The sequence below is a fragment of the Sminthopsis crassicaudata genome, chromosome 1 (genome assembly GCF_048593235.1).
Source record: "Sminthopsis crassicaudata isolate SCR6 chromosome 1, ASM4859323v1, whole genome shotgun sequence".
Taxonomy (NCBI): Eukaryota; Metazoa; Chordata; class Mammalia; order Dasyuromorphia; family Dasyuridae; genus Sminthopsis; species Sminthopsis crassicaudata.
The window spans coordinates 45,718,595-45,745,305 of NC_133617.1; the positions used below are offsets into that span (position 1 = coordinate 45,718,595).

At 36.8% G+C, this 26,711-nt stretch overlaps 1 protein-coding gene across 1 annotated transcript in view; it reads left to right on the forward strand.

Moving 5' to 3' along the window:
- Positions 1-7,373: 7,373 nt before the first annotated feature.
- The window catches only part of ANKLE2 (ankyrin repeat and LEM domain containing 2), a 28,295-nt gene continuing 8,957 nt past the window's right edge, over positions 7,374-26,711 (forward strand). The window contains exons 1-7 of the mRNA XM_074300267.1: positions 7,374-7,773; positions 14,847-15,329; positions 17,241-17,435; positions 18,069-18,262; positions 18,435-18,623; positions 19,987-20,109; positions 25,814-25,880. Of these exons, the coding sequence (XP_074156368.1) occupies positions 7,479-7,773; positions 14,847-15,329; positions 17,241-17,435; positions 18,069-18,262; positions 18,435-18,623; positions 19,987-20,109; positions 25,814-25,880 (1,546 nt within the window). The 5' untranslated portion in view covers positions 7,374-7,478. The remainder of the gene's footprint in view (positions 7,774-14,846; positions 15,330-17,240; positions 17,436-18,068; positions 18,263-18,434; positions 18,624-19,986; positions 20,110-25,813; positions 25,881-26,711) is intronic.

Genomic DNA, 26,711 nt, shown 5'->3' on the forward strand with positions numbered 1-26,711 from the left:
AGATGACAATACTCCCCAAACTAATCTATTTATTTAGTGCTATACCAATCAGACTCTCAAGAAACTATTTTAATGATCTAGAAAAAATAACAACAAACTTCATATGGAAGAATAAAAGGTTGAGAACTGCAAGGGAACTAATGAAAAAAAAGTCAGAGGAAGGTGGTCTAAGTGTACCTGATCTAAAGCTATATTATATAGCAGCAGTCACCAAAACCATTTGGTACTGGCTAAGAAATAGACCGGTAGATCAGTGGAACAGATTAGATACAAAAGACAAAAAAGGGTACATCTATAGCAATCTAATCTTTGACAAACCCAAAGATATCAACATTAGGGATAAAAATTCATTATTCGGAAGAAACTGTTGGGAAAACTGGAAATTAATATGGCAGAAATTAGATATGGACCCACACTTAATACCATATACCAAGATAAGATCAAAATGGGTCCATGACTTAGGTATAAAGAGTGAGATAATAAATAGATTAGAGGAACAGAGGATAGTCTACCTCTCAGACCTGTGGAGGAGGAAGGAATTTATGACCAGAGGAGAACTAGAGATCATTATTGATCACAAAATAGAAGATTTTGATTACATCAAACTAAAAAGTTTCTGTACAAACAATACTAATTCAAACAAGATTAGAAGGGAAGTAACAAATTGGGAAAATATTTTTAAAGTTAAAGGTCTCATTTCCAAAATATATAGAGAACTGACCCTAATTTATAAGAAACCGAACCATTCTCCAATTGATAAATGGTCAAAGGATATGAACAGACAATTCTCAGATGATGAAATTGAAACTATATCCACTCATATGAAAGAGTGTTCCAAATCACTACTGATCAGAGAAATGCAAATTAAGACAACTCTGAGATACCACTACACACCTGTCAGATTGGCTAAGATGACGGGAACAAATAATGATGAATGTTGGAGGGGATGTGGGAAAACTGGGACACTGATACATTGTTGGTGGAGTTGTGAAAGAATCCAGCCATTCAGGAGAGCAATTTGGAACTATGCTCAAAAAGTTATCAAACTGTGCATACCCTTTGATCCAACATTGCTACTATTGGGCTTATATCCCAAAGAAATACTGAGGAGGGGAAAGGGACCTGTATGTGCCAAAATGTTTGTGGCAGCTCATTTTTGTAGTAGTTGGAAACTGGAAGTTGAATGGATGTCCATCAATTGGAGAATGGTTGGGTAAATTGTGGTATATGAAGGTTATGGAATATTATTGCTCTGTAAGAAATGAGCAGCAGGAGGAATACAGAAAGGTCTGGAGAGACTTACATCAACTGATGCTGAGTGAAATGAATAGAACTAGAAGATCGCTGTACACTTCAATGCTGTATGAAGATATATTCTGATGGAAGTGGATATCTTCAACATAAAGAAGATCCAACTCACTTCCAGTTGATCAATGATGGACAGAAACAACTACACCCAGAGAAGGAACACTCGGAAGTGAATGTAAATTGTTAGCACTACTGTCTGTAATCTAATACTTAATGTGCAACAAGAAAATGGTATTTACACACATATATTGTATCTAGGTTTTACTGTAACACATGTAAAATGTATGGGATTGCCTGTCATCGGGGGAGGGAATGGAGGAAGGGAGGGATAATTTGGAAAAATGAATACAAGGGATAATATTATAAAAAAAACTTACTCATGCATATATACTGTGAAAAAAAAAATTCCAAAAAAAAAAAAAAAAAGAAACGACCAGCAGGATAATTTCAGAGAAACCTGGAGAGACTTAAATGAACTGATGCTAATGAAGTGAGCAGAACTAATAGAACGTTGTACGTAGCAAAATCAATATTATACAATGATCAATTCTGATGAATGTGGCTCTTTTCAACATTGAAGTGATTCAGGCCAGTTCCAATAGACTTGTAATGGAGACAGCCATCTGCATCTAGAGAAAGGATTGTGGGGACTGAATGTGGATCATAACATAGTATTTTCATTTTTTTTTTTTTTGGTGTTGTTTGCATTTTGTTTTCTTTCTAATTTTTTTCCCATTTTGATCTGATTTTTCTTGTGCAGCATGATAATTGTGGAAATATATATAGAAGAATTGTTCATGTTTAACATATATTGGATTACTTGCTATCTGGAGGAAGGGAGGGAAAAAATTTTGCAAGCATGAATGTTTGAAAAAAATAAAAAATAAAAAAGATCTTAGAATTCAGCCTTTTACATTTAACATTTTAAAGAGTCCAAATCTTCACAGAAAATCATTATTGCTATTTCCTAATATTTCTTAAGAGTTTTTTAATTGATCTATTAAGAATGTTGATGTATTCTTTTAGCTATTGTGAAATATGTGAAACTATTCATCAAATTCAAAGTATGTGTTTTTTTCTGGTTAACTTTGACTTATTATATTATATAACTGTTTTTCTTTTTGAGCTTTATTGAAAATTTCAACATTAAAAAATATTTATGTCTCCTAACAAATCTATAAAACAAAAGCATCCAAAAAATCACTTTTCTAACAATATTTTTTCTTTTTTTTGCAATTGTGTAAAATATTTCCATAATAGTCATTTTTTACAAGAAGAATCAGATAAAAGAAAAAATTGAAAGTGAAAAACAGCATTCTTCAGTCAATATTTGTTCTTTCTTTGGAGGCAGACAGCATGTTTCATCATCAGTCCTTTGGGATTGTCTTGGATTGTTGTTTTGATGAAAATTGCTAAATTATTCGCTTATCAAATCATATTATTGTTTTTGTATACAATGTTCTTCTGGTTCTTGTCATTTCACTTTGCATCAGTTCATATAAGTTTTTCCAGGTTTTTCTGAAATCATCCTGAAATCATTTAAAAACACAATAATATTCCATTACAATCATATATTCCAGCTGGTTTAGCCATTTCCAATTCTTAGCCATCACCAAAAACAAAAACAAAAAACCCTGCTGTAAATATTTTTATACAAATAGGTCCTCCCCTCCTCCCCTTTTTTGATGTCTTTGGGATATATAACTAGCAATGATATTGCTGGATCCAAAGATTACAGTTTTGTAGCCCTTTGGACCTATTTCCAAATTGCTCTCCAGAATGGTTGGATTAGTTCACAACTTCACCAATAATGCATCAGGATTCTAGTTTTCCCACATCTACCAATTTTTTTTTGGTCATATTAGCCACTCTGATAGGTGTTGAGATAGTATTTCAGAATTGTTTTAATTTGCATTTCTCTGATTAATAGTAATTTAGAATATTTTTTCACAGGACTATAGATAGCTTTGGTTTCTTTGTCTGAAAACTGCCTGTTCATATCTTTTGACCTTTTATCAATTGGGGAATGACTTGTATTTTTATAAATTTGACAGTTCTCTATATATTTGAGATTATCAGATTTATCAGATGTTCCCCAAGTTATGCTTTCCATATAATTTTGGTTGCATTGGTTTTGATTATGCAAAAATTGCTAAATTTTATGTAAACAAAATTACCTATTTTACATTTTTTCTTTCTTCTTCCTTTATCCATAAATCTGATTGGATAAACTAATTCATGCTCTCTTAATGTGCTTATGGTATCACTCTTTATATATAAATCATATACTCACTTGGATCTTATTTTGATATACCATGTAAGATGTTGGTCTGTACCTACTTTTTTTCATACTGTTTCCCAGTTTTCCTAGAAGTTTTTGTCAAATAATGGATTTTTGTTCCAAAGTTCTGGATTTTTCATATACTAGGTTAATATGGTCTTTTACTATAATTTGTACCTAATCTATTTCACTCATCTACCACTCTATTTCTTAGGCAGCACCAGATTATTTTGATAATTACCACTTTATAATACAGTTTGAGATGTAGTAAAGCTAGACTACCTTTTTTCAAAGTTTTTTTTTATTAATTTCCTTAATATCCTTTAGTTATTGCTCTTCCAGATGAATTTTGCTATCTTTTCTACCTCTATCAAATAATTTTTTGGCAGTTTGATTGGTATGGTACTGAATCAAGACACTAATTTAGGTAAGATTGTCATTTTTATTATATGAACAATTTATATTTTTCCAATTATTTAGACCTGACTTTATTTATATGAAAAGTGTTTTATAGTTGTATTCATATAGTTTCTGGGTTAATCTTGGCAGGTATACTACCAAGTTTTTTATATTATCTACAGTTATTTTAAATAGAATTTCTTTTTCTATATCTTGCTTTTGGACTTATTGGTAACATGTAGAAATGCTGATGATTTATGTGGGCTTATTTTGAATCTTGAAATTTTACTGGTTAATAATTTCAATAGTTTTATAGTCGATTCTCTATGATTCTCTAAGTATATTATGATATCATCTATAAAGAGTGATAGTTTTGCTTTCTTATTGACTATTTTAATTGCTTTCTTTTCTTTTCTTCTCTTATTGCTATAGCTAACATTTCTAGTGCCATATTAAAAAATTGAAGTGTTAATGGGCATCCTTGCTTCACCATGATTTTATTGGGAAGGCTTCTAGCTCTATAGATTATATTATAGATGGTTTTAGCTAAATATTACTTTTCATTTTAAGGTAAACTCCATTTATTCCCATGCTTTCTAGTGTTTTAAACAGGAATAGATGCTATATTTTATCAAAGGTTTTTTTCTGCATCTATTTAGATAATCATATGATTTCTGTTGGTTTTGTTATTGACTTGGTTGATTGTGTTCATAATTTTAGAATGTAAGCTCTTTGAAGGTAGGCACTGAAGATAGTTCCTACCTTTTGACTTGCATCTCTTTTTCAGGATTTACCATAGTATCTAGTACACCATAAGCCCTTAAGTACTTGTTGATAGGAAATTGTTAATATAATTGTTAATATGATAGAAATTGTTAATACGAAATGTAATGAGTTTGTCACTCCTTTAAATGATCCTTGTATTGTCAGAAATACAGAAAAATCCTTGCATTTCTATTCTTAAGATATTTACTCTTGATTAGGTTGAGCTGAATCACACTCTAGATCCCTCACCCGGGGAATTTTGCCTTATAGGGGAGTGGCTCAAGCTGGATCAAGGCCTCTGATGTCTTTGCCCCCTTCCGTTGGGATTCATGGCATGAAGGACAAAACCACCAGAATGAAGAGGTTTTCTTTGCTGGATTGCTGAGGCTGGCTGGGATCTTGTGACTATCCTTGCTACTTTTTGTTACCTCCCACCAGTCTCCAATTCATGGGTCTCTTTGGTTGGAAAATCCACTGGACATCCCCTAGTGACAAGTTTGCTACCCTGTTTTCACCATTAAAGGTTCTTTATTCCTCAAATCATGGCTTTGATTTATTTTTTAACTTGACATTATGTACAGAGCCACTGTATATACGTTAGCTCACTTCAATTTCATAGTCTATGAAGTATTAATTATTATGAATACAGGCATTATTAATTATCCCCATTTTATAGATCCTCCATTGTATACATAATAGCTCATTTAAAATTCAGAGGTCTATGAAGTTTCAATTATTAATATAGACATTATTAATTATCCCCATTTTATAGATTCAGAGTCTCAGACATGTTGAATGACTTCCTCTGAATCACAAAGCAGGAGAGAGTCTGGACAAGATTTGCTCTCAGGTTTTTCTGTTTGGAGGGAGGTACAGTAAAGCCTTTGATCTGATATTCAATATTGCCTCTATGAAGAGGTCAATATTGACCATATATATTTTTTCAATAGTATTTTGTTTTTCCAAATACATGTATAGTTTTCAACATTCCCTGTTGAACAATTTGATAGAGATTAAATATATGCAATTCTTGTCAGATATACAAGATACGTCATATAGGGAATTCTTTCTATTTCAGGCACTGAGCAGAGCCCTGGATTTGGAATCTTATCACCTATGTTTAAAACTTGCTTCTGCTATTTATACTCTCTTGTGTGATTTTAGCAAGTCACATTCTTGTGGATTTATTTTCTTCTCTAAAATGAGGAGGTTAGATTTGATGATTTTTAGGGTCCCTTCCATTCAAAATCCCTAAGAAACTACAGACCATCTGAGATTCCTTTCAAATCTGACATTCTATGGTGCGTCGATTCCTGAATTTAATCAATCAATTTATAAATTTTGAACATTATAAATTTAACTTTAAACATTATACATTTATAAATAAACATTATAAATTTACAAATTTTGAACATTATAAATTCAGCTTTAAACATTATACATTTTTAAATAAACACTTATAAAGCACCTACTATAAGCCAGACTCCCTACAAGGCATTGGGGATACAAAAAGACAGAAAAGACAGTTCCTGTCTTCAAAGAGCTTACCAGCTAACGGTGGAGACAATATGCAAGCAACTAGATTCAAAGCAAGCTATATACAGGATAAATAAGAAATAATTAAAAGAGGGAAAGCATTGTAATGAAAGAGGTAAGGCTTGGGAAACATCGCAGTCAGACCGCTTTTTACTGAGACTGAGTTGCAGAAGTGTGACTGATCTTCCTCGGGAAGTTTCTGCCGTAGGAATTTCCCTTACACAAATAAAAACATAGGTGTGGACAAAATACAAAAGAAAAACCAATCGTCATAATTATGGTCTGAATCGGGGTGAGTCGGTAAATGTTTAATAATGGGCGTGGTGAGAGGGTGGGTGAACACCCTGGACGCGTTTTAAAGTTTGCATGTACATGAATATTTCTCCATCTCTTTCTAGATAATCAACAACCACAGAAATAAACCAAGCTCTGCTCTGCAGAGGGGGTGCAAAGGCTCGCGCTGCATGGGGCTCCTGCTGGACGATGCAGACGTCGGGTGAAGGGGCGGTCCCTGCCACAGAATCCCGCCTCATGGGGGAGGCTGAGGTGCACGTGCAGCCCAGGGACCCGGCCCGGACTTGCAGACTCGGGGGGTGGGGGTGGGGGGTGGGCGGGGGGTGTGTGGATAGTCTCGCGGGCGAGCCAAGATGACAAGGGAGAGGGGCCTGGGAAGCCTGGGGTGAGGCCCTGGAGGCGCAGGTGGGGTGGGGTGGGAGATTCTGGGGCGGGTTCCATTGGACTGGGCAGGGCGGGGCTCGCACCAATCCCTTCAAAGGGGAGGAGGCGATAGCTGGGTTAGCGGACTTGGACTTGATCTTGAGGATGACTGGGGAGTGAGCGGGGTTCGGATGCGCGTGCGCATTGGCATTCCGGTGCCCAACGTTGAGCCTGTGGTTTCGGATATCTCGGGCATTACTAGGTCCCCGCTTGTGTATAGTTGACTGGACGCCCCCTGTAGACTTCCCGGTCCGCGGAGGGGCGGCTGGCGCTCCGAGGACCCCATGACCTCTATATCTTCTTTCTGTCAGGCAGCGTTAGAGGCAGGCGGGCTGCGCGCGCAGCCGCCGTCGTGAGGGCCCGGGCAGGACCCCGGCGCTGCTGAGGCGGCCGGAGAGTGAGCGGGAGCCCAAGCTCGAGTGGGAGGCGTTGTCGTTGTCGTTGTCGTCGTCGTCCGGGCGGGGGCGCGGCTATGTGGTGGGGCGAGGGGCCCGGCGAGTGGCAGACGCTGGCCTGGGAGCTGTTGGGCGCGTCGGCTGTCGTGCTGCTGGTCCGCTGTCTCGTTCGCCTCCGGGAGCAGTGGCCGGGAGCCATCCGCCACGGCATCGGCCCAGGTCGCGGCAGCGTCTGCCTGAGCTCCGGTCCGGGCCTCGACCCCAGCTCCGAGCCCAGCCCTAGTCCGGACCTCGGCCCGGCTCCCGGCCCCGGCCCGGCTCCCAGTCCAGACCCTGGGCCTGCATCCCCGGCCCCTAGAGACCTCCGCTCAGGTGAGACTGGAGGAAGCGGGGCCCCGCGGGCCTCCGCCGCTGCGACGCGCCCTCTGCCAGGCATAACAGTACTAATAACGACCATTCATTTTATAGTCTCCTTATCGAGGAGTCTCCTCGTGCGGCCTCGGCGTTCGCTGCCCCTCTGGCCCAGTGTCTGTGCGCCGCCCGCGGCGGCACTCGAACCCAGGCCTCCCCGGGGCGGGCCGCTGTCCTTTAGGCCTCCCTTGGAGGCCGCGGAACCCCAAAGGGCTCAGCCAAGATTTCCTTACCTGGGAGAAAAAACCTGTTAGAAAATAATAAGCGCGACATCAAATTAGGAGGGCTGATGCAGGGCTTTGTAGAGCCCAGAGCCGCGTATAAGCGCTTTGTTATCTTGCTCATTCTCTTTGTCGTAGAGGACGCTGTCCCTGACTACCAGCTGGGTGACCTCTCCCGGTGGCTCCCCGTGCTACTGGGGGGGGGGTTTCCGTTCGCTGGCAAAATCCCAAATCGGGGATGGGGGTGACTGTGCCTGTCATTCTGCCCTGTGGGGAAGCTGGGCCTGACGTGTTCGAGGAGATGAACATGAGGGAGACCGGGCCGGGCCGGCTTCGGAGGCTGGAACGGCAGGATTCCAGCGCTTTGCTCGATGTCTGCCTGACTCTAGACTGGTCTTTTGTAGCCTTTTCTCGAGCCCCGGCAGCTGAATTACAGAAGTCACTCTCCTCCATGACTGAATCTGTTCACTTTTCCCCAACAGCACATTAGTGTCTCGGTGTTTCCACATCCTCTCTGACATTGGTTGTTTTCCCTTTCTGTCTTTTTAGGTGTGATTGTTGTAATTTGCATTTCTCTAATCAATTTCTCATAAAGCTATATGCAGCTTTGACTAGTTATTGTAAAACCTGAATGTTCATATTTTTTATCATTTATCAATTGGGGAATGACTCTTATTCCCATAAATTTAACTCATTTCTCTACAAATTTGACAGCTTAGGCATTTTTCAGAGAAACTTGTTCAAAATTTTTTTTTCAGTTATGATTGCTTACTATATTTTCCTCCATCCTGCATCGTCCTTATTTATTCTCAGCTCTCTATCCTCATACCTGTCCCTTCTCAAAAAAATGTTTTCCTTCTGACTTCTGCCTCTCCCAGTCTGCCCACCCTTTTCTGAGCATTATTACTCCCTTCTCTTTTCTCCTTCTCCTCCTGTTTTCCTGCAGGCAACTCACTTATATTGGGTAGATATAGATATAGATATATGTCTCTCTATATATACACCCAATTAACTGTGTATACTATTCCCTCTGAGCTAGTTCAGAGAAAAGGAAGATTCAATTGTTCCCCACTCTCTTTTCTCCCATTTTCCCCTCCACTGTAAAAGCACTTTATTGCTTCTTTTATGTGAGGTAGTTTACCCCTTCTAACACACACACACTCCTAACTGCCATAATAATGAGAAAACAAAAATGAGACAAGTGTCATCTTTCCTTGTAGGAATATGAACAGGTTAACCTTATTTAGATCCTTATAATTTCCCTTTCTTATTTACCTTTTTATGCGTGTCTTGAATCTTGTATTTGAATGTCTATTCAACTCTGGTCTTTTTCTTCGGAATGCTAAAGCTTTTTTCTCTCTCTCTTTTGGGAGGAAATGGGATTAAGTAACTTGCCCAGTCACACAGCTAGAAAGTGTTAAGTGCCTGAGGCAGATTTTGACTTTTTTTTTCTACTGAACAGTTTTAAAAATAATTACTACAACTTTTAACCACATGAAAGCATGCTCATTAATAAGAAATGTAAATCAGAACAACCCTGAAGATTTTTCCTCACTTTGCAGAGATAACAAAAGCTGAGAATTGTCCATGTTGGAAGATTTGTAAGAAGATAGGGACATTAAAGCATTGTTGACCGAGTTAAACCAATTTGGAATTATGCAAACAGTGACAAAGTATCTATACTCTTTTAAAAGAGACTCTATTATTAGACCTCCCCCAGGGGGCCATGGATCAGAAGAAAGTCCCCAAAATACTTATAGCAGCATTTTTTTTTTTCTTGTGAGAGCAGAGAATAGTATGAGATAGAGCTGGAATGTTGGTCTGGAAGCATGATGAAAGATGGACTGGGGACAGGATGCTAAGTCAACAAACATTAATAGTGTCAAGCGCTGGGTTTGTAAAGAAAGGCAAAAAGTGGCCTTACCTTCATGGAGCTCACAATCTATCTAAAGGGAGAGACAACTTGCAAATAATTAAGGATAAATAAGATAGATGCAGGACAAATTTCAGATAAACTCAGAGGGAAGGCTCTAATATTAAGGTGGATTGGAAAAAGTCTCCTCAAAAAAGATGAGGTTTCAGCTGAGAATTGAAGGAAGCCAGAGAAGGCAGAAGGCTGAAGTGAGGAGGAAGAGAATTCTAGGCTGGGGAAACAACCAGTGAAAATGCTAGGGTGTAGAGGGAGTATCTTGTTAAGAGTGTCTCACAAAAGTCACCTGATTATAGAGTATTCTAGGGGAGTAAGGTGTGAGAAGATGGAAAAGAGTTAGGGACTAGGTTATAAAAACCTTGAAAATCCAAATAGAAGGTTTTATATTTGATAAAGAACCAGTGAAATTTATTGAGTAGGGGGTAGAATGCCTTGGTCAGCCTGGTGCTTTAGAAAAGTCATTTTGCTAGCTGAATGTGTGATGGATTGGCTATTGTAATTGTCCAGATATCAGAATGTTGAATGGCAATGTCAAAGGAGAGAAAGGGTTTATAGGAAAGTTATTTTGAAGTTAAATTCTATAGGCTTCACCAACAGATTGGCTGTGGGAGGATCAGAGAATGAGAGTTTAGAATGATACCTAAATTCCAATGAATGAATTCAGTCTTGGGAATGTTGATTTTAAGATTTCTGACAGATAAGTAGTTTGAGATATCTGATAGTCAACTGGAGATGGGGGGAGATCAGCAGGAGGGGTTAGGGCTTGATAAGTAAATCTTAGCATCAGCTGCATAGAATTGGCAAGAGTCTAACTATGTCATAATGAAGATGTGTTCTCAAGATATTGGAGAGTGGAGTCACTGTCAAATGATTCAGTATGAAATTAAATCACTGGTGTAACATAGTCTTGCCACTCAGAAGGGTTCAGTGTTCCCGTTTTCATTTTGATGGTTGTTGTCAGTGACTCTTCCAGAATGTGGTTGGGGCAACTACAGAGAAAGACTGAACTGCTGTGGCTTGGGAATTACCACCTCTGGAATGATGTTTTCTCCCTAGTCATGATGAATATTCTTCTGTTCTATTACTTTTGCAATTTTAATTTTACTCTCATTTTTATCCCTTTAGGGAGGATAACCATTTTTTATATCTGACCAAGCCTCTTCTCTACAGCTTCCACAAGTGATCTTGGAGATCTCTAGTGAGGGGGAGTCCAGCACTGTCAGACAACCCATTCTTTCCTCTCTCCAGAATTCTAATTGTTAGAAATTTTTTTCTCTTATTGATGTGAAATTTGTATCTCTGCACCTGCCACTTATGTTCCAAATTCTTCTCTATTGAACTAAGCATAAATGATTTAATTCTGTCTTCTGCATGACAACTTTTTAAATTCTTGAAAACTAACATCATTTTCCTTCTTAGACGTCACAGTACCCAAGTCCTTCAGCTGAGCTTCCTATAGCATTGTCTTGAGCTGGGCTCCCAGCCTTCTGCTGATCACCCATCTCAGGGTACGGGTACCCATAATGTTGTTGATATAATCTGAAATGAGTAAAGCATTGTGGGACTGTCCCTTCTGATGGTCATGCCTTTCTTAGTGCTGACAAACATCTTGTTTTTGTTTTTGTTGGTTTTTGTTTTTTTTTTTTTTTCAGTTGTCTGACTCTTTTGATCCCATTTGCAGAGATTACTGGAGTAGTTATTTTCTTCTCCATTTCATTTTACAGATAAGCAAAGTGAGACCCAGGGTTATGTGACTTGCATAGTCTCATAACTAGATGAGTTATGAGACTAGATTTGTCTCTAGATTTGTACTTGAAGCTAGATTTGATATCCTGATTCTTGGCCAGCAGCTTTATGTGCTGCACCTGCTAGCAGCCCAGACATTACAGCAAGGTTTTTTGTTTTACATGTCTATGTTATTACCTTGTATAAAATTTGCCACTTCTGATACTATTCAATTATTTTCACGTGATCTGTAGTCTCTTGTTATTTCCTTCATCTTGTCTTTGGGTTTTTGATTTTAACATTCTTTTAAGTTTTCTTCAGTTTGGTCCATCCTTTTTAGTCTTTTAATTTATCTTGAACTAACAAATGATTGTAGAATAAGTAGCTCAGTTTGACTTACTCTAGATAAATAACTGTACTGTTTTGCAATTGAAGACCAAGCATTTAATCGCTTAAGAGTTTGTTTCTTTATCTGTCAAGATGTTTTTTACCATTTACTTATCTCAAAGTGCGTTTTGAGGCAAGTGCTGTGCAAACTTTAAAGTGTTATATAATTGGAAGTTCTTACTTTTGTGACATCTACAAGTTTTAAGTATGCCATCAATTCTTTTGTCTAAGTCAGTGGTCCTCAAACTTTTTAAACAGGGGGTCCCTCAGACTGTTGGAGGGCCAGACTATAGTAAAAACAAAAGCTCACACTCTGTCTCCGCCCCTCAGCCCATTTGCTATAACCCAGCAGGCTGCATAAACGTCCTCAGCGGGCTGTAGTTTGAGAACCCCTGGTCTATACCTTGTTTCTGACAAACTACAGTTTTCTGAACAGTTTTTTGTTGATTAGTGAGCTCTTGTCCTAGTAGCTTAGATTTTTGGATTTATCAAATATTGAGTTTTTTTGCTTCTGTATATTTTGTGCTTTATGTTTTCCACTGATCACACTTTCTTTTTGTCTTCTCCAGTATCCTTGTTTTGATAATAGCAGCTTTATAATTTAGTTTAAGATCTGGAATTGCTAGACCCCTTTCCTTCCCATTTTTTTCATTGATTCTCTTGATTTTCTTGACATTTTATCCCTCCAAATGAATTTTGTTATTTTTTTCTGACTAGTAATTTTAAAAAATTAATTTTTGTTGAAGCTTTTTATTTTCAAAACATATGCAAGGATAATTTTTCACCATTGACCCTTGCAAAACCTTGTGTTCTAATTTCCTTCCTCTTCTTCCTACCCCCTCCCCTAGATGGTAAGTAATCCAGTATATATTAAACACAGTAAAAATATATGTAAATACAATATAGGCATACATATTTATATAGTTACCTTGCTGCACAAGAAAAATCAGCTCAAAAAGGAAGAAAAAAATGAGAAAGAAAATAAAATTCAAGCAAACAACAATAGAAGTGAAAATGCTATATTGTGATTCATACTTAGTTCCCACAGTCTCTGGGTGTATGTAGATGGCTCTCTTCATCATAAAATCATTGGAACTGGTCTGAATCGTCTCATTGTTGAAGAGAGCCATGTCCATCAGAATTGATTATTTTATAATGATCTCCTGGTTCTGTTCATTTCACTTAGGATCAGTTCATGTTGGTCTCTCCAGGCCTCTCTGATATCATCCTGCTGAGTGTATCTTGTAGAACAATAATATTCCATAACATTCATATTACTGTAACTTATTCAGCCATTCTCCACAGAAGGGCATCCACTCAGTTTCCAGCCTCTTTTTCATCCCCCATAGCCAGTCTGTTGCTCAGTGCCTTAGTTGATTTTGCCTTTTCACATCTCTCAAATAATTCCCTCCTCTCCTCTGATGTAGCCAGCATCTTGGTGTAGGTCTTTATCACCTTATAGCCGAACTATTGAAATAGCATTCATTATGTCTTGAGGCTGCCTGCTTGGGTTTCTTAAAGCCCAGGTCCAGTCCTGTCATATCTTAAACTCCATGATTTCCTAAAACCTTTAGGAGCAAATACAAATCCTCGGCTTGGCCCTCTCTTATCTTTCTAGTCTTCTTATATCTTACTGTCTGAAATCTACTCTTCCATTTAGGATATTGGTTTCCTTGCTTTTCCAGGAACAAACAACTTCATCTCTTAGTTCCATGCAATCTCTGCCTCTTCCCAATGCCTTGAATTATATTCCTCCTCTGCTCAGACTATGGATCTCTCTGGCTTCCTTCAGAAATTCTATATTTTGCTAAAGCCTTCCCCACTCCCTCTTAATTTTAGGACCTTTTTCTTGTTAATTATTTCCTATTTATCCTGCATATGATTTTATAGATTGTCAGAAACATTTTTAGCCCCCTTTTGAGTCTCTTGAGCTCAGCACAGTGCCTGGAACATCATACATGTTTAATATATGTTTATTGATTGGTTGATTTGAGTCAGTTCTCTGTATATTTTAGAAATGAGGCCTTTATCAGAACTCTTGAATGTAAAAATGTTTTCCCAATTTATTGTTTCCTTTCTAATCTTGTCTGCATTAGTTTTGTTTGTACAAAAACTTTTTTAACAATATAATCAGAATTAGATAACTTAATGTTCTTAAAGATTTGACTGAGGATATTGAGAAGTTAAGTGACTCATAAATGGTCATAAATAGTTGGTTGTTATCAGAGGAAGAATTTGAGTTGCAGGTCTTGATTCTTAAGGCTGTCTAAGTAGTTTTTTTTTTGTTGTTGTTTTTTTTTTTAATGGTAGAGTTTCAATGATCTTGACATAATTGAGAGTAAACTTATCTGGTTTTTAATTTCGGCTTTGCCAGTGTCAATCTTTGTAAGTTTGTTTTCTAATCTATAAAATAATAAAGCAGAACGAGATGATCTTAAGTGTATATGTATATAGTGTATATAGTGGACATTTAGTTGATCACTGAACAAATGAACAATATTGAATAGATAAAACCAAACTTAGCTTAAATTTTATATGCCTAAAATTTGAACCAACATTTTCACATACATACACATTGTAAGAAAGGAGACATCTAAAAGTTATGACTTGTCTTAATAATGGATAAACAGAACCACAATGAATTTACTGATTGTTACTTTGTGTTTCAAGTAGGAAATAGAAGCTAATATTTCAAAATGATAAAGCATTACAGTCAGCAGACAAAAAAGGCATATTTTCAACTTGTGTAATTTTTGTCATCTTGTCCCTAGATAAACTATCAATGGATGTTATTTTGGCCAGATTAAAAAATCTGAATCCAGATGATCTTAGAGAAGAAATTATCAAAGCTGGACTCAAATGTGGACCTATTACATCGACAACAAGATTCATTTTTGAAAAAAAACTGGCTCAAGCTTTGCTGGAACGACAAGGAGGAGTTGAAGAAGTTTTTTTCTCCCCTCCAGATCAGGCTTCGAAAAATGTTGCTATTAATCAAACAGAAACAAAACAGACTTTGAAATCTACTGTGGTAAACCTGGCAAAGCATAGCAGCTTACCTGAAGAAAAAGATTTTGGCTATAACATGGGTTTGAATCCTCCAGAAGAGGATGCTTTAATTCATAAGACCTGCTCTGTGCCACTTGGTAGTATGGCTGACAATGACTCACAAAAAGATATATCAGTGCCATCCAAAGATCCTCCTCTATACTATGGTGTATGTCCAGTTTATGATGATGTCCTAGCAAGAAATGGTAATTTTTAAGCATTTCTATTTCATTCTTTTCCTTTTGTAAGATCTGATGTGTGGTTTTCCTTTTAAATTATTTTTTTATTTTCTTAAAAGTGCAGTATTGTAGAATGGATAAATAATTAGTAAAAGATTACTGAGAAGATAAAATAAGAAACCTAGATTTCACTTAAGATAAATATTGTATAATGTATCTTTTATTTCAGCATTTATACAATGACAGCCCTTCTCTATCATAATTGATTATTAGCTGAAAGTTTATTACAGAATTAAACTATTCATTTAGGACAAGATAAATTACTTAATTACAAATCCTGTGTGGTTATTTCTCCAATAAATATAAAACATTAAAGTTGGGCTACTTAAAAGACCACCCATGTAAGAATATTGGAAAATCTCATTGTAATCAATTCTGTGAAAAATTCCAGTTATTTTGTTGAGAAGTTTTGCCATGAGTCAATTTATTCAGCTTGACGTGGTTGATGATTGGCATCTGGGTCAGCGCAAACCAGTGGAAAGGAGGCAGGAATTTCAAGTTAGAGCTCTGCTGCCTCCTCCTTGCAGCATCTCTTAGGAAGATCACTGAACCATTCTGGAACTCATTGCTTTTGCAAAATAACAGAGGTTACATACTCCATGGCTTTAGAGGACTTTGCCAGCTCTAAAACTTCTGCGCTCTTTTATTCTCATGTTCAAAACACTTCTCTTAACAAGACTATGAGAAGCAATTTGATCAAGGAAAAGGAAAAGAGGTCTAAGAGAATACCTAAATCCCTGTGCCTTTATTCCATTAAGCTCCTTCGTCTTTTTTTTGGATCATGTATAGTGTTTTGGTGGGTGGGCAAGGTGATTTTTCTGAGAATGTTAAAAGAAGGAAGGCATAATTGATAAAAGGAGGGGGGGAAAAGGACTTTTTTTTTTTTTTTTTTTTTTTTTTTTTTTTTTTTTTACTTCATCCCAAGGGCAACCAACACATCTTAGAGTAAAAAATAGTGATGAATTCTGTTAAGCTCCTTGAGACTGGGCATTCTTTAGTCTTTATATCTCCAGCACCTAGCTAAGGCAATAAGATAGGTGGCCTTGCCTTTACCAGAGATGGGATCAAATGATAAGATTGTACATTTTTATAATCAAACAGATTTTATTTTAGGACTAAGTACTAAAATATATTTATAGGAGAGAAAAGTAATATCTTTTCATACTCATACTTAACAACTTGAACCAAATCTTCCTCCTATCATCTTCTTCTGAAAAGGAGGTATGGCAACCAGAGAGTTTACTTATCTTTTGTACCTATGAAATCAAAACAAATAGCAAAGTCTGCTTCCTAGGTCTGTAATGAAGTAAAATATGTCATCTAATGCCACTGTGGATCTGTCAAGAATTCAGGCAATGGGACCATAAATAGGATTGAAGAGTCACAGGCATTTAATCTTACAGGACCATAACCTTAGAGCTAATGGGGATTTCACACGTTATCTTCAGTTTTTTGTTTGTTTGTTTGTTTGTTTTTTCATTTTATAGAGAAGAGATCTTAAAAACATTTTCTTCTTTCTTGCCTAAGATCTCATTAACAAGTAGCCCAGGCTTCTTTTTGTAGGGCCTTTTTTCTTGCTGAGGAAAAAAATTTCAGAGGAAAACCAGGAGGCTAATTTTAAGAAAAAATTTATTTTATTTTATTTTCCTCTTGAGGCTGGGGTTAAGTGACTTGCCCAGGGTCACACAGTTAGGAAGTGTTAAGTGTCTGAGACCAGATTTGAACTCCAGTCCTCCTGAATTCAAGGCTGGTGCTCTATCCACAGCACCACTTAGCTGTCCCAAGAAAAATTTTATTAAAAACTGAAGGTTGCTAAAGAATGAATTAGATTCTGGATTGTGGTATTTCCTCTTAGAAAATCCATGTTTTCTTTTCTAGAAAGGATTCATGTTTATGAGGACAAGAAGGAAGCTTTGCAAGCTGTCAAAATGATCAAAGGGTCACGATTTAAAGCTTTCTCAAATAGAGAAGATGCTGAGAAGTTTGCTAAGGGAATCTGTGATTATTTTCCATCTCCAAGCAAAACTTGCTTTCCTCTCTCTCCAGTGAAAACGGCACCATTTTTTAATCAAGGTGGGTAAAACCTTTGCTATTTATCTTTTAAAATCTTAGCTTTTACTTATAGAAATATTTGAAATTCTCTTTCCTGGTATGTTGTAATGATTTTCCATATCTCGATAAGGAGGTATCCTGATCAACAGCTATATTTTTTGGGGCTAAATGAGTGGTTGCTAATCCTAAAGTCTGTAGAGGAAGGATAAGCTAGGTTCTGGAGTCCTAGTTGGAATCCTTAGTTGAAATTTCTTAGTTATGTGATTGCCTTATCATAAAAGAAGAGACTTTTTCCTTCTCCTACAGACCTGTTGTATGACCCTATTGGAGAAATGGCCCCCATTCTTGTATTTGCTTGTCATCTACCATGAACTGGGCCCATATTGTGGAGTAGATAAGAACTGCTGGGAGGATTGGTCTGAAGGATGGCTTCTACCTTGAGATAGACATGGTCTACATGACAACATTTTATGTCACAGATAGCTGTACATACTATGCATAAAGGAAAACTATTTATTATTTATTTTTAATAAAACAATATAATAACAAATATTTAATATTTGTTCATATTTATTGTGGGATTTCCTCCCCCAATTTGGAAACCAAATCCAAATGGAGTATTTTGGAATACTCAATTTTCCCTTTTGATGACAGATGGTTTAGGCTCACCTGAGTTGGAGTCAGTTAACAAGGAGCGAGCAAACAGTTTTAAAAGCCCTCGTACACAAGACCTGACTGCCAGACTCCGGAAAGCTGTGGAGAAGGGAGATGAAGCTATGTTTTCAGAACTTATCTGGAATAACCCACGCTACCTGATTGGTTCGGGGGACAACCCAACAGTAGTACAGGTGAGACTGTTTTCATCATGGACATCATCAAATAAACCATGAAAGCTTTGAATATAAAAATGATTGATCTTTTATCACCTATTGCAATAATGAGAAATAGGTGCATTTACAGTGAAATGAGGGGTACTTGTTTTAAGTTTCAGATGACATATAATGTGCAGTTTTGTTTCAGGAAGGATGTAGGTACAATGTCATGCATGTGGCCACCAAAGAGAATCAGGCTCGTATCTGCCAATTGATTTTAGACACTTTGGAAAATCCTGAATTTATGCGACTTATGTATCCGGATGATGATGAGGTCATGTTGCAGAACCGTATTCGATATATTGTTGACCTTTATCTTAACAACCCAGATAAAACGGTGAGTTTGCTCTTTTTTTCAATTATCTTTTATAAGACAAAAACTAATCTTGTTTTCTGTAGGAAAATATTTATTGAGTGCCCATTACTGATTGTTAAATGTTTACTGTATGCCTACTCTGTTTCTCCATATTGTAAAGTGTATGATGAATAGATAAGATGCTATCTCTGTCCTTAAGGATTTTATAGTATACTTGGGGAGAAAGGATGTGGGTACATGAAAAGGTAACTGGCAAGTACCAGATGAATTACCAGTTTACTGTAGGGTAGCAGCACTGGCGAAGCAGGTCTTTTTTAGGGAAGATGGCTACAAGAAGGATCAGGGGAGGACTTGAAAGGAAGGTAAGATTCAAGGAGGTCAGGAAAAGAGAGAGGGCATTTCATCAAGCAAAATAATAATGATTTTTGGAGGCAGATGCCAAAAAATGTAGAAAAGTAGTATTTTTATTTTTGATGAACTTTTAAGTTATAACAATTGTATGCTAGGGTTTACCATGTTGAGAGATGACATCTCTCATGTCATGAGATGTCATGTCAGTTAAAATATTTTATCAAAAGGAGTTAATTCAAGAGTGCCTCAGAATCATCGCCCTGCCTCAAATTCTTTGAGTGTGCTGAAAAATTCTGAGACTGTCAAGTACAGAGCAGAGGCCTGTCTGCATTGGTAGAAGCGGTTTCATCTCATCTGTAGTCTCTAAAAGAATGATTTGGAAGATCCAATGAAAATTTATGTTGCTCTAGGTTATAGGGATTCTAGGAATATATAACTTTTTTCTTCTTTAAAAGATATAAAATTGAATGAAAGGTCAGGGCCTTACACAAATAAAGCTTTACATGTGATGCTAAGTGATGGTAATTTAATTTTGCTCCACAAAACCTCCCAGCAGGAGTAGCAACTTCTTTTTGTAATTCCAGGAATGATTCCCCACAAAGTTTGTCTTCATTTCAGTTAGTTTCAGTATAGGAGCAGGTTATTGGGGCTTATATTTGCTTTGGGATAATATTTTTTTAAATTTCCAATCTGGAGTTTTCTGGTAAAGTGCTGGTTAACCTTTGTTCTCTCATTGTTGAATCTCTTAAATGTGGAAAGAATTATTAGCAGGAAAAGAGTCCTACTAGAAACCTTTTCAGAGTATTAGAACACTAAGTTATGTCCTATCTTTATAATTATCATTAAACTTTGTTTCTTGAATGTACACTATTCTTTAGTTTATCAATTGGTCAACCAATATTTATTAAGTAACTGCCATGAGGCACATGTCTATTATATGGCATTTTAACATTACATTATTTTATTCTTACAACAACTCTATGAAACAATGTATAAGTGGAAATGCTAAAATCTGCCTTTGTCTTTATTTTAGGGAAATGATACTCCTTTGCATTTTGCTTGCAAATTTGGGAATGCAGATGTGGTCAATGTACTTTCTTCACACCCTGGTGTTATAAAAAATCCGAGAAACAAATATTTACAAACTCCTGAAGATGTAAGTTAACCGTTAAATTTAATAATTAATTGCAATGTTATTTGTGAACCTGATCATGAACTGTTTTTGGTATGTGAAGCTTTTTGTAAGATTATACTGGATATTTTTCATTGTTGGTGATTGATGGCACGGAGGTATCCATACTGTTATCATATTAGGTGCTTCAAAATGAAGTGCCTTCTGTATTTAGGTACTTATCAAGTAATATGGGTATAGAAATGAAAAGGAGCCTCTTCTATCTGTCATTCGGTCAAAAAACATTTTTTAAGCCCCTACACTGTGCTAAAAAAGAAATGGAAAAGAGTCCTTTCTAGGGAGCTTACTTTCTAATACCAAAGATGACAAGCAAGCAACTCTACACAAATAAGAAATGTATAGGTAAATAGTGGTAAATATTTATATGTGTGTTATATATGTGGAGTGGCTCATGCTGTTTTGCATCTGCAGCCCTATTTGGTTTCCACTCCAAGGAACAACCTGCCCCTTATCACTTGTAACCTTTAACACTGCTGCTCCCTCAGCCTCCTTGCTCCCCCTTCTGATTAGAAGGCCAGGGGATGGAGTTTAGATTTGGATATATTGAGTTTACAATGTCTGTGAGACATCCAGTTTGATGTGCCTCATAGATAGTTGGATATGGGACACTAAAAGTCAGCAGAGAAATTAGGGCAAAATAGATAGATTTCAGCACTATGGGAGGAGATGACAAAGTCATAGTAGTAGAGAGTAGAGAAGAGCTTCCAGGACAGAGCCCTGAGGACTACCTCGGGTTCGAGGATGTGGAGAAGGAAAACCAGAAAGAAATCTAGAAAGAAGAGAATATCAATCAATCAGCTGTTTATTAAGTACCTGCTGTGTGCGGGTGAGAGCTGGGGACATGAAGAAGAGCACAAAACCGTCCTCAAGGAGAAGAGGATGATCCACAGCATGTAACTTACAGTGACAGAGTCAAGGAGAATGAAGGTTGAGCAAAGACCTTTGGATTAGACAGCTAATAGATCTTTGGTGAGTTTGAAGAGGGTGTAGTTTCAGTGATGAAGTTGGAAGCCATATTGTAATGGGTTAAGAAGCATGTGAGAGGAAAGAAAGTGGAGGCAACTGTTACAGATAGTTTTTTTTTTTTTTTTTTTTCAGGGAGTTTAGCCACAAAGAGCAGAAGCTAACAATAAGTAATAGAAATGGGAGAAATAACTGAGGGTTTTTTGAAGAAAGACACATGAGTATGATGTAGCAATAAGGTTAGAGTCGGGAGTCGGGTACAGGTCGAGATTGAAGAGGAAAGTGTGGAGTTGATGGAGGTCAGCCTTACTATAATATAGGGCTAAAGATGGGTATGTGAATAGAAAATTGGAGAAAGAGGAATTTTCTAGTTAGAGAATGAGGGAAGGTTTTCTTAATAAAAGAAATGGTACTGAAGTTGGGCTGTGAAGAGAGGCAAAAATGTGGAGGCCCTTTATTCCCTCAGCCACCTAGCTGCCCCAGTGTTTATGATCAGTCATCAAATGAAGTTATTTCTGTTGTTAGATCTTTTCAGGGTATCTTAGGTCATTTTGATGTATGAATGAGAGATGGGTGCCATGTTAGAAAAGAGCCTTTAAGGTAGCATCTGAATCAAATTTTTATTTTTGACAATCAACAAACAATAAGCATCCTTCTCAATATATTTCAATAAATTTTGAAATGGTAAAGATGTGGTCTATTTTTTTATTTTTATTTTACTGGACAAATGATTTTATTACTTTTTAGTTATAATCACTAATATTACAGATTATATCATTTGGAAAGCCTGTCTGTTCCCTATGAAGACCCTCCTCAAAGCAGCTGTGATGCATGTGTACAACAGACTTGGAAATATTCTGTATAAATTGCAAAGTGGGTGTGTAGGTCAGTGTTGTTGATGTTCTCAATGTCACATTTCAAGTATTTAATAAGATCTTATTAAATAAGATCCAGATTTTTTTTTTTTTGCACTTTTTCTATGTTTTCTTTTTTTAAAAACTTTGTGAATTGATCCTTAATGCCCTCATAATCGTATCATCTTTAGAAAGGATCTCCTTTATGTTTACTTGTTTCAGTCAGTTGGCTTTCTTGGTCTTCATTCTAAGTGTCAAATCTAACCTCTATATTTGCATATCATAAGGTCATGGATCTAGGGCTAGAAGAGATCTGAGAGTCCATTTTTGTCTACTCCTTTTATTTTACAGATGAGAAAACTGAGGCTGAGCAAGGTTAAGTGACACGCCATTGGTATAAAAGAACAGATAAGGAATTTTAACTCAGACCCTCTTAATTCAAAATTCACTGCTTTTTAGAAAATTCTTTGAAGATCTTTTCTGTTTTCCCCCCTACTTAAATGCTTGGTATTTCTTGCCAAGCTTTCTTTAATTAAATTGCTTTTTTTCTGCTTCATGAGAGGTAAATAAATACAACTTTTAAGAAAGCACAAATAATGAAATATCCCATCTTTACAGAGACTTTTAAAAAAGAAAGATACCTGTTTAATTAAAAAGAAGACATAAAGAATGACGGAGCATTACAAGATTTCTTGTTCACAAAGGAATAAAAGATCCAATAAAAATGGAACAGGCCCAAACTGCCATAGGCACACCTTCATAGCACCAAGAGGAAGGATGACTCATAGTGGGTGTAACATTCAGGGATTTGGTGCCTTTCTTCTGGGAGAATGTTTGTGCCCCTATGGAAAAGAATCCTGGAGGAAGTTGGCATCATGGGAAGATTATGTGGTCCAGAAAAGAGATTCCATGGCAAATGGGAAAGAAAATGATTACAGAAAGGACAAGGGATAGAATTGGATTGCTTTGTCAGGGACAGACTATTATATGGAACATAATTTTTATTCTAATTACTTCCTGCAAGGAAATGATGATTCTAAGAGTGAATTGAAATGGATAAAATGGAGAAGGGGGAAAGATCTAAAGGAAATAACAGAGAAATTATTTAGAAGCAGGATCTCAAAATTAGTACTTTAGAAACTTTAATTCCCTGAAGAACAAAAAGTGACTAAAGAAGGAATAAGTAAGCATAAAAGCATGAAATAAGTAATAAATAAAATATGGAAGAGAATTAACCAAAACAAAGGGAAAGAAATCCTTTTTAGCAAAAAGTATAGAAAATGGGGGGAAAAACAAAAACTGAACAAACTAAAGTAGCTAAAGGGGTGGAAGTCGAGGAGCCCCTTTAATTATTTAATGGAGAAGAAAAAGAAGAATTAGGTAACCGTGTATAAGAAATGGTATGTAATTATGACACTTGTATTAGTGTCATAATCAAGTATACGCTTAAATAATTCAAGATTGAGTTGTTCCAGAGGGAATTACAGAGTTAACTGATTATAGAAGTCAATCTTACCCTGAAGGAAAATAGGAGGGGAAGGGGATAAAAAAAGAGGGGGAGAAGGTGATAAAAGTGAGAGTAGATTGGGAGAGAAGGGTTAGAGGGGACAGGGTGAAAGAAGAGAATAGAATAATTGGGAGAAATACAGTTAGCAAGAGTAATTGTGGGGGAAAAATTGCATCAGCTTTCTCTAATAAAAGCCTCATTTCTCAAATATTTTATAAAATTGAGAGCCATTCCCCAATTGATAAATGATGAAAAGATAAAAATTTTCAGATGAAGTAATAATAGCTATCACCATAAGAAAACTTACTTTTCATTAGAGGAATGTAAATTTAAACAATTTTGAAGTACTATTACATATTTATTAGATTGGCTAATAGAATGATAGAAAAGGAAAATAACAAATGTTTGAGAATTTGTGGGGGAAATGAAATATTAATCTATAGTTTGGTGGAGTTGTGAACTGGTTGAACCATTCTGGAGAATAATTTGGTACTATACCTAAAGGGCAGTAAAATTATGCATATCCTCTGGCCTAGTAATACTAAGTCTGTGTTCCAAAAGAGATAAAGAACAAAAAGGAAAAGGACATATATGTCAAAAATATTTATAGGAGCTCTTTTCTGGGAGCAAAGAATTGAGGTTATGCCCATCAGTTGGGGAATGGATGGATAAATTGTGATATGAGATTATGATGGAATATTAATGTGCTACAAGAAATAAGCTTGAAACTCCAGAAAAAAAGACTTCTTGAACCATTGCAAAATGAAATGTGCAAAATAACAGCAATATTACAACAAGATGATTAGCCGTGAATGACATTAAGTATTCTTAACAATACAGTGATCCAAGACTACTCTGAAGGACTTGTGAAAAATCCCCAGATAAAAGAACTGATAGTGTCTGAATACAGACTGAAGAACACTTTTTAAACTTTATTTTTTTTGAGGTTTTTTTGTTTTGTTTTGTTTTTTTGGTCCATACTTTCTTTGATGCTTCTTCCATGCTTCCATGCTTATGGAAATGTTTTGCATGTATAATCTGTATCAGATTACTTATTAATTGGGGAGGGTAGGAGTAGGGAAGGGAAGAAGGGAGAGAATTTGGAACTCAAAAATGAATGTTTTTTCAAATGAATGTTAAAAGTTTTATACATATAACTGGGAGTGGGGAATAAACTTTTTTTTTTTTTTTTTTTAAAGAAAGAATGTATTAATTGCATGCCCCCTTGTTTCTCATTGTTATTCTTCTCACTTTTTAATCTGTGTGATTTTGGCTCTAACAAGCCAGTGGCCTGATTGCATATATAGACAAATGGTTTAGGTGTGACATGCATATCAGCAGTCTTTCTAGCTGTTAAAATATGTTTGGCGTATTTTGTTTGTTTGTTTGTTTGTGTGATATTATTTGGTACTTTTCGTATTTAGTGTGTAAGCATTGTTTTTCAAAGAAATATCTGTGTTGTAAGGGCATGAGACATGTCATCTAAAAGTCTAAGAAGAGAGTAGGCTGGATCAATTTTGGGAAATTGCAGAGTTTCTTCAGAAATTTCTTTTTAAATTCTTTTTAATTTAAATTTTAAAAATTCTTTTTAATATCAGTATTTTGCCATTGTTGGTGTTTATTGGATGCAAGACATGAAACATAATAGTCTCCAAATCTTGAAAAATAAATATCACACAGAGGGGTGAAAGAAAGGGCTGAAAGGTGGGGGCCAGTTGCACCACAGAACTGATAAAATTAAAATGTCCTAAAGAAGTGATTGGAAGCTGGATTGGGTATGGAGTGAGGATGGCATGTTCACAATCCTCCTGGGATCACGAGAAGGAAAAGAAAACTTTTCACATGCTTATGTCTCTCTCTGGCAAACCAGTGTGTAGACAGATTTGAACTCAATTCTTCATCACTCCAAGCGCAGTGCTCAACCCATTGTGTCCCATGGCTCCCTCTGGAAGACCTGAGTTCAGATTCTGCCTCAGACACTTGCTGTGTAACCTTGGGCAAGTTATTTCACTACCTGAGTTTCCTTTTCTATAAAATGGATTTGATTTCCACAGTTGTTGTGAAGATCAAGTGAGATAAAATTTTTGTAAAATGCTAGCAATGGTGACAGATGCAAGAGTTTTTTCATAGTTGGGTGGGAATATGAAGAGCAAAATGAATAAAGGTGTGGGGAAAAGAAATTGGATCTGAGCCTGAAGGTTTATTAACATATATACATAGAAAAAATGTTTGTCTATTTAAAAAAATACATTGCCAAAATTATCTATCTTTTCTTTCCATAGCAATTTTGTGGTTAAAAAATTTTAACAGAATTTAAGATATTTATTTCTTTATCTTTCAATAGGTAATTTGTGAAAGAAGCAAAAATAAATCTGTAGAATTGAAGGAGCGAATTAGAGAATATTTAAAAGGTAGGTACTTGAAACATGGAGTTGTAATCAGAGCATTTGAGGGAACTTGTATCAATAGCCCTGCTTTCAAGCAGGTGAATACCACAGACAGGAGTCATAGCACTTGAGAACCCAAAGCAGCTTTGAGACAATCTAGTATAACTTCAGTTTTCAGGTGGTGAAAGTGGCTCCCCAGAGTCACCAGCTCATCATTGCTACCTAGTCCCCTATCCTGATAGACCAAATGATGTCAGGCTTGAAGAGGTAGGATTGGGAGTCACCTACATAGGAAGTAGTGTTGGGCTGGGATAACCACGGGGCAGTGCAGCGAAAGGAGGTGGCCAGAGACTGCCCTGGAGGCCAAAAGGGAACTTTGGTTAAGAAGGGAGAGGGTGAGAGGGGCTGGCCCAACAGGGAGGGAAAGTGAGGACCAGAAAAAGACCCTGGGTGAGGGGAGGTCGTTGGTGGCCTGCCTAGAAATGGAAATAATAGCACCTTCCCTCCCAGGGTGGTTGTGAGGACCAGATGAGAAACTAGTTAGAAGATACATAACCTGGAGTCCGGCACATGGCAGGTGCTTAATGAATGCTTACTAACTGACCAACTTGTTCAGAACGTACTGCTTAGTAAATGCTTGAGGGGGGATTTGAATTTGTATCCTTCTGATTCCACTTCCAGCTCTTTAGCTCCCATCCCCCTAGGTAGGAATTGTTACTTTTCTGGAATTTTACTGATGTGGCCATCTTGTTTCCTAATGCATATTGCCCTCTTTCACGTTTTATTGAGTGGCTTTAGGAGTTAGTTGTGGCCAGAGTTTAAACACCTAGTGGCATGGTGATAAGCATCTTGGCC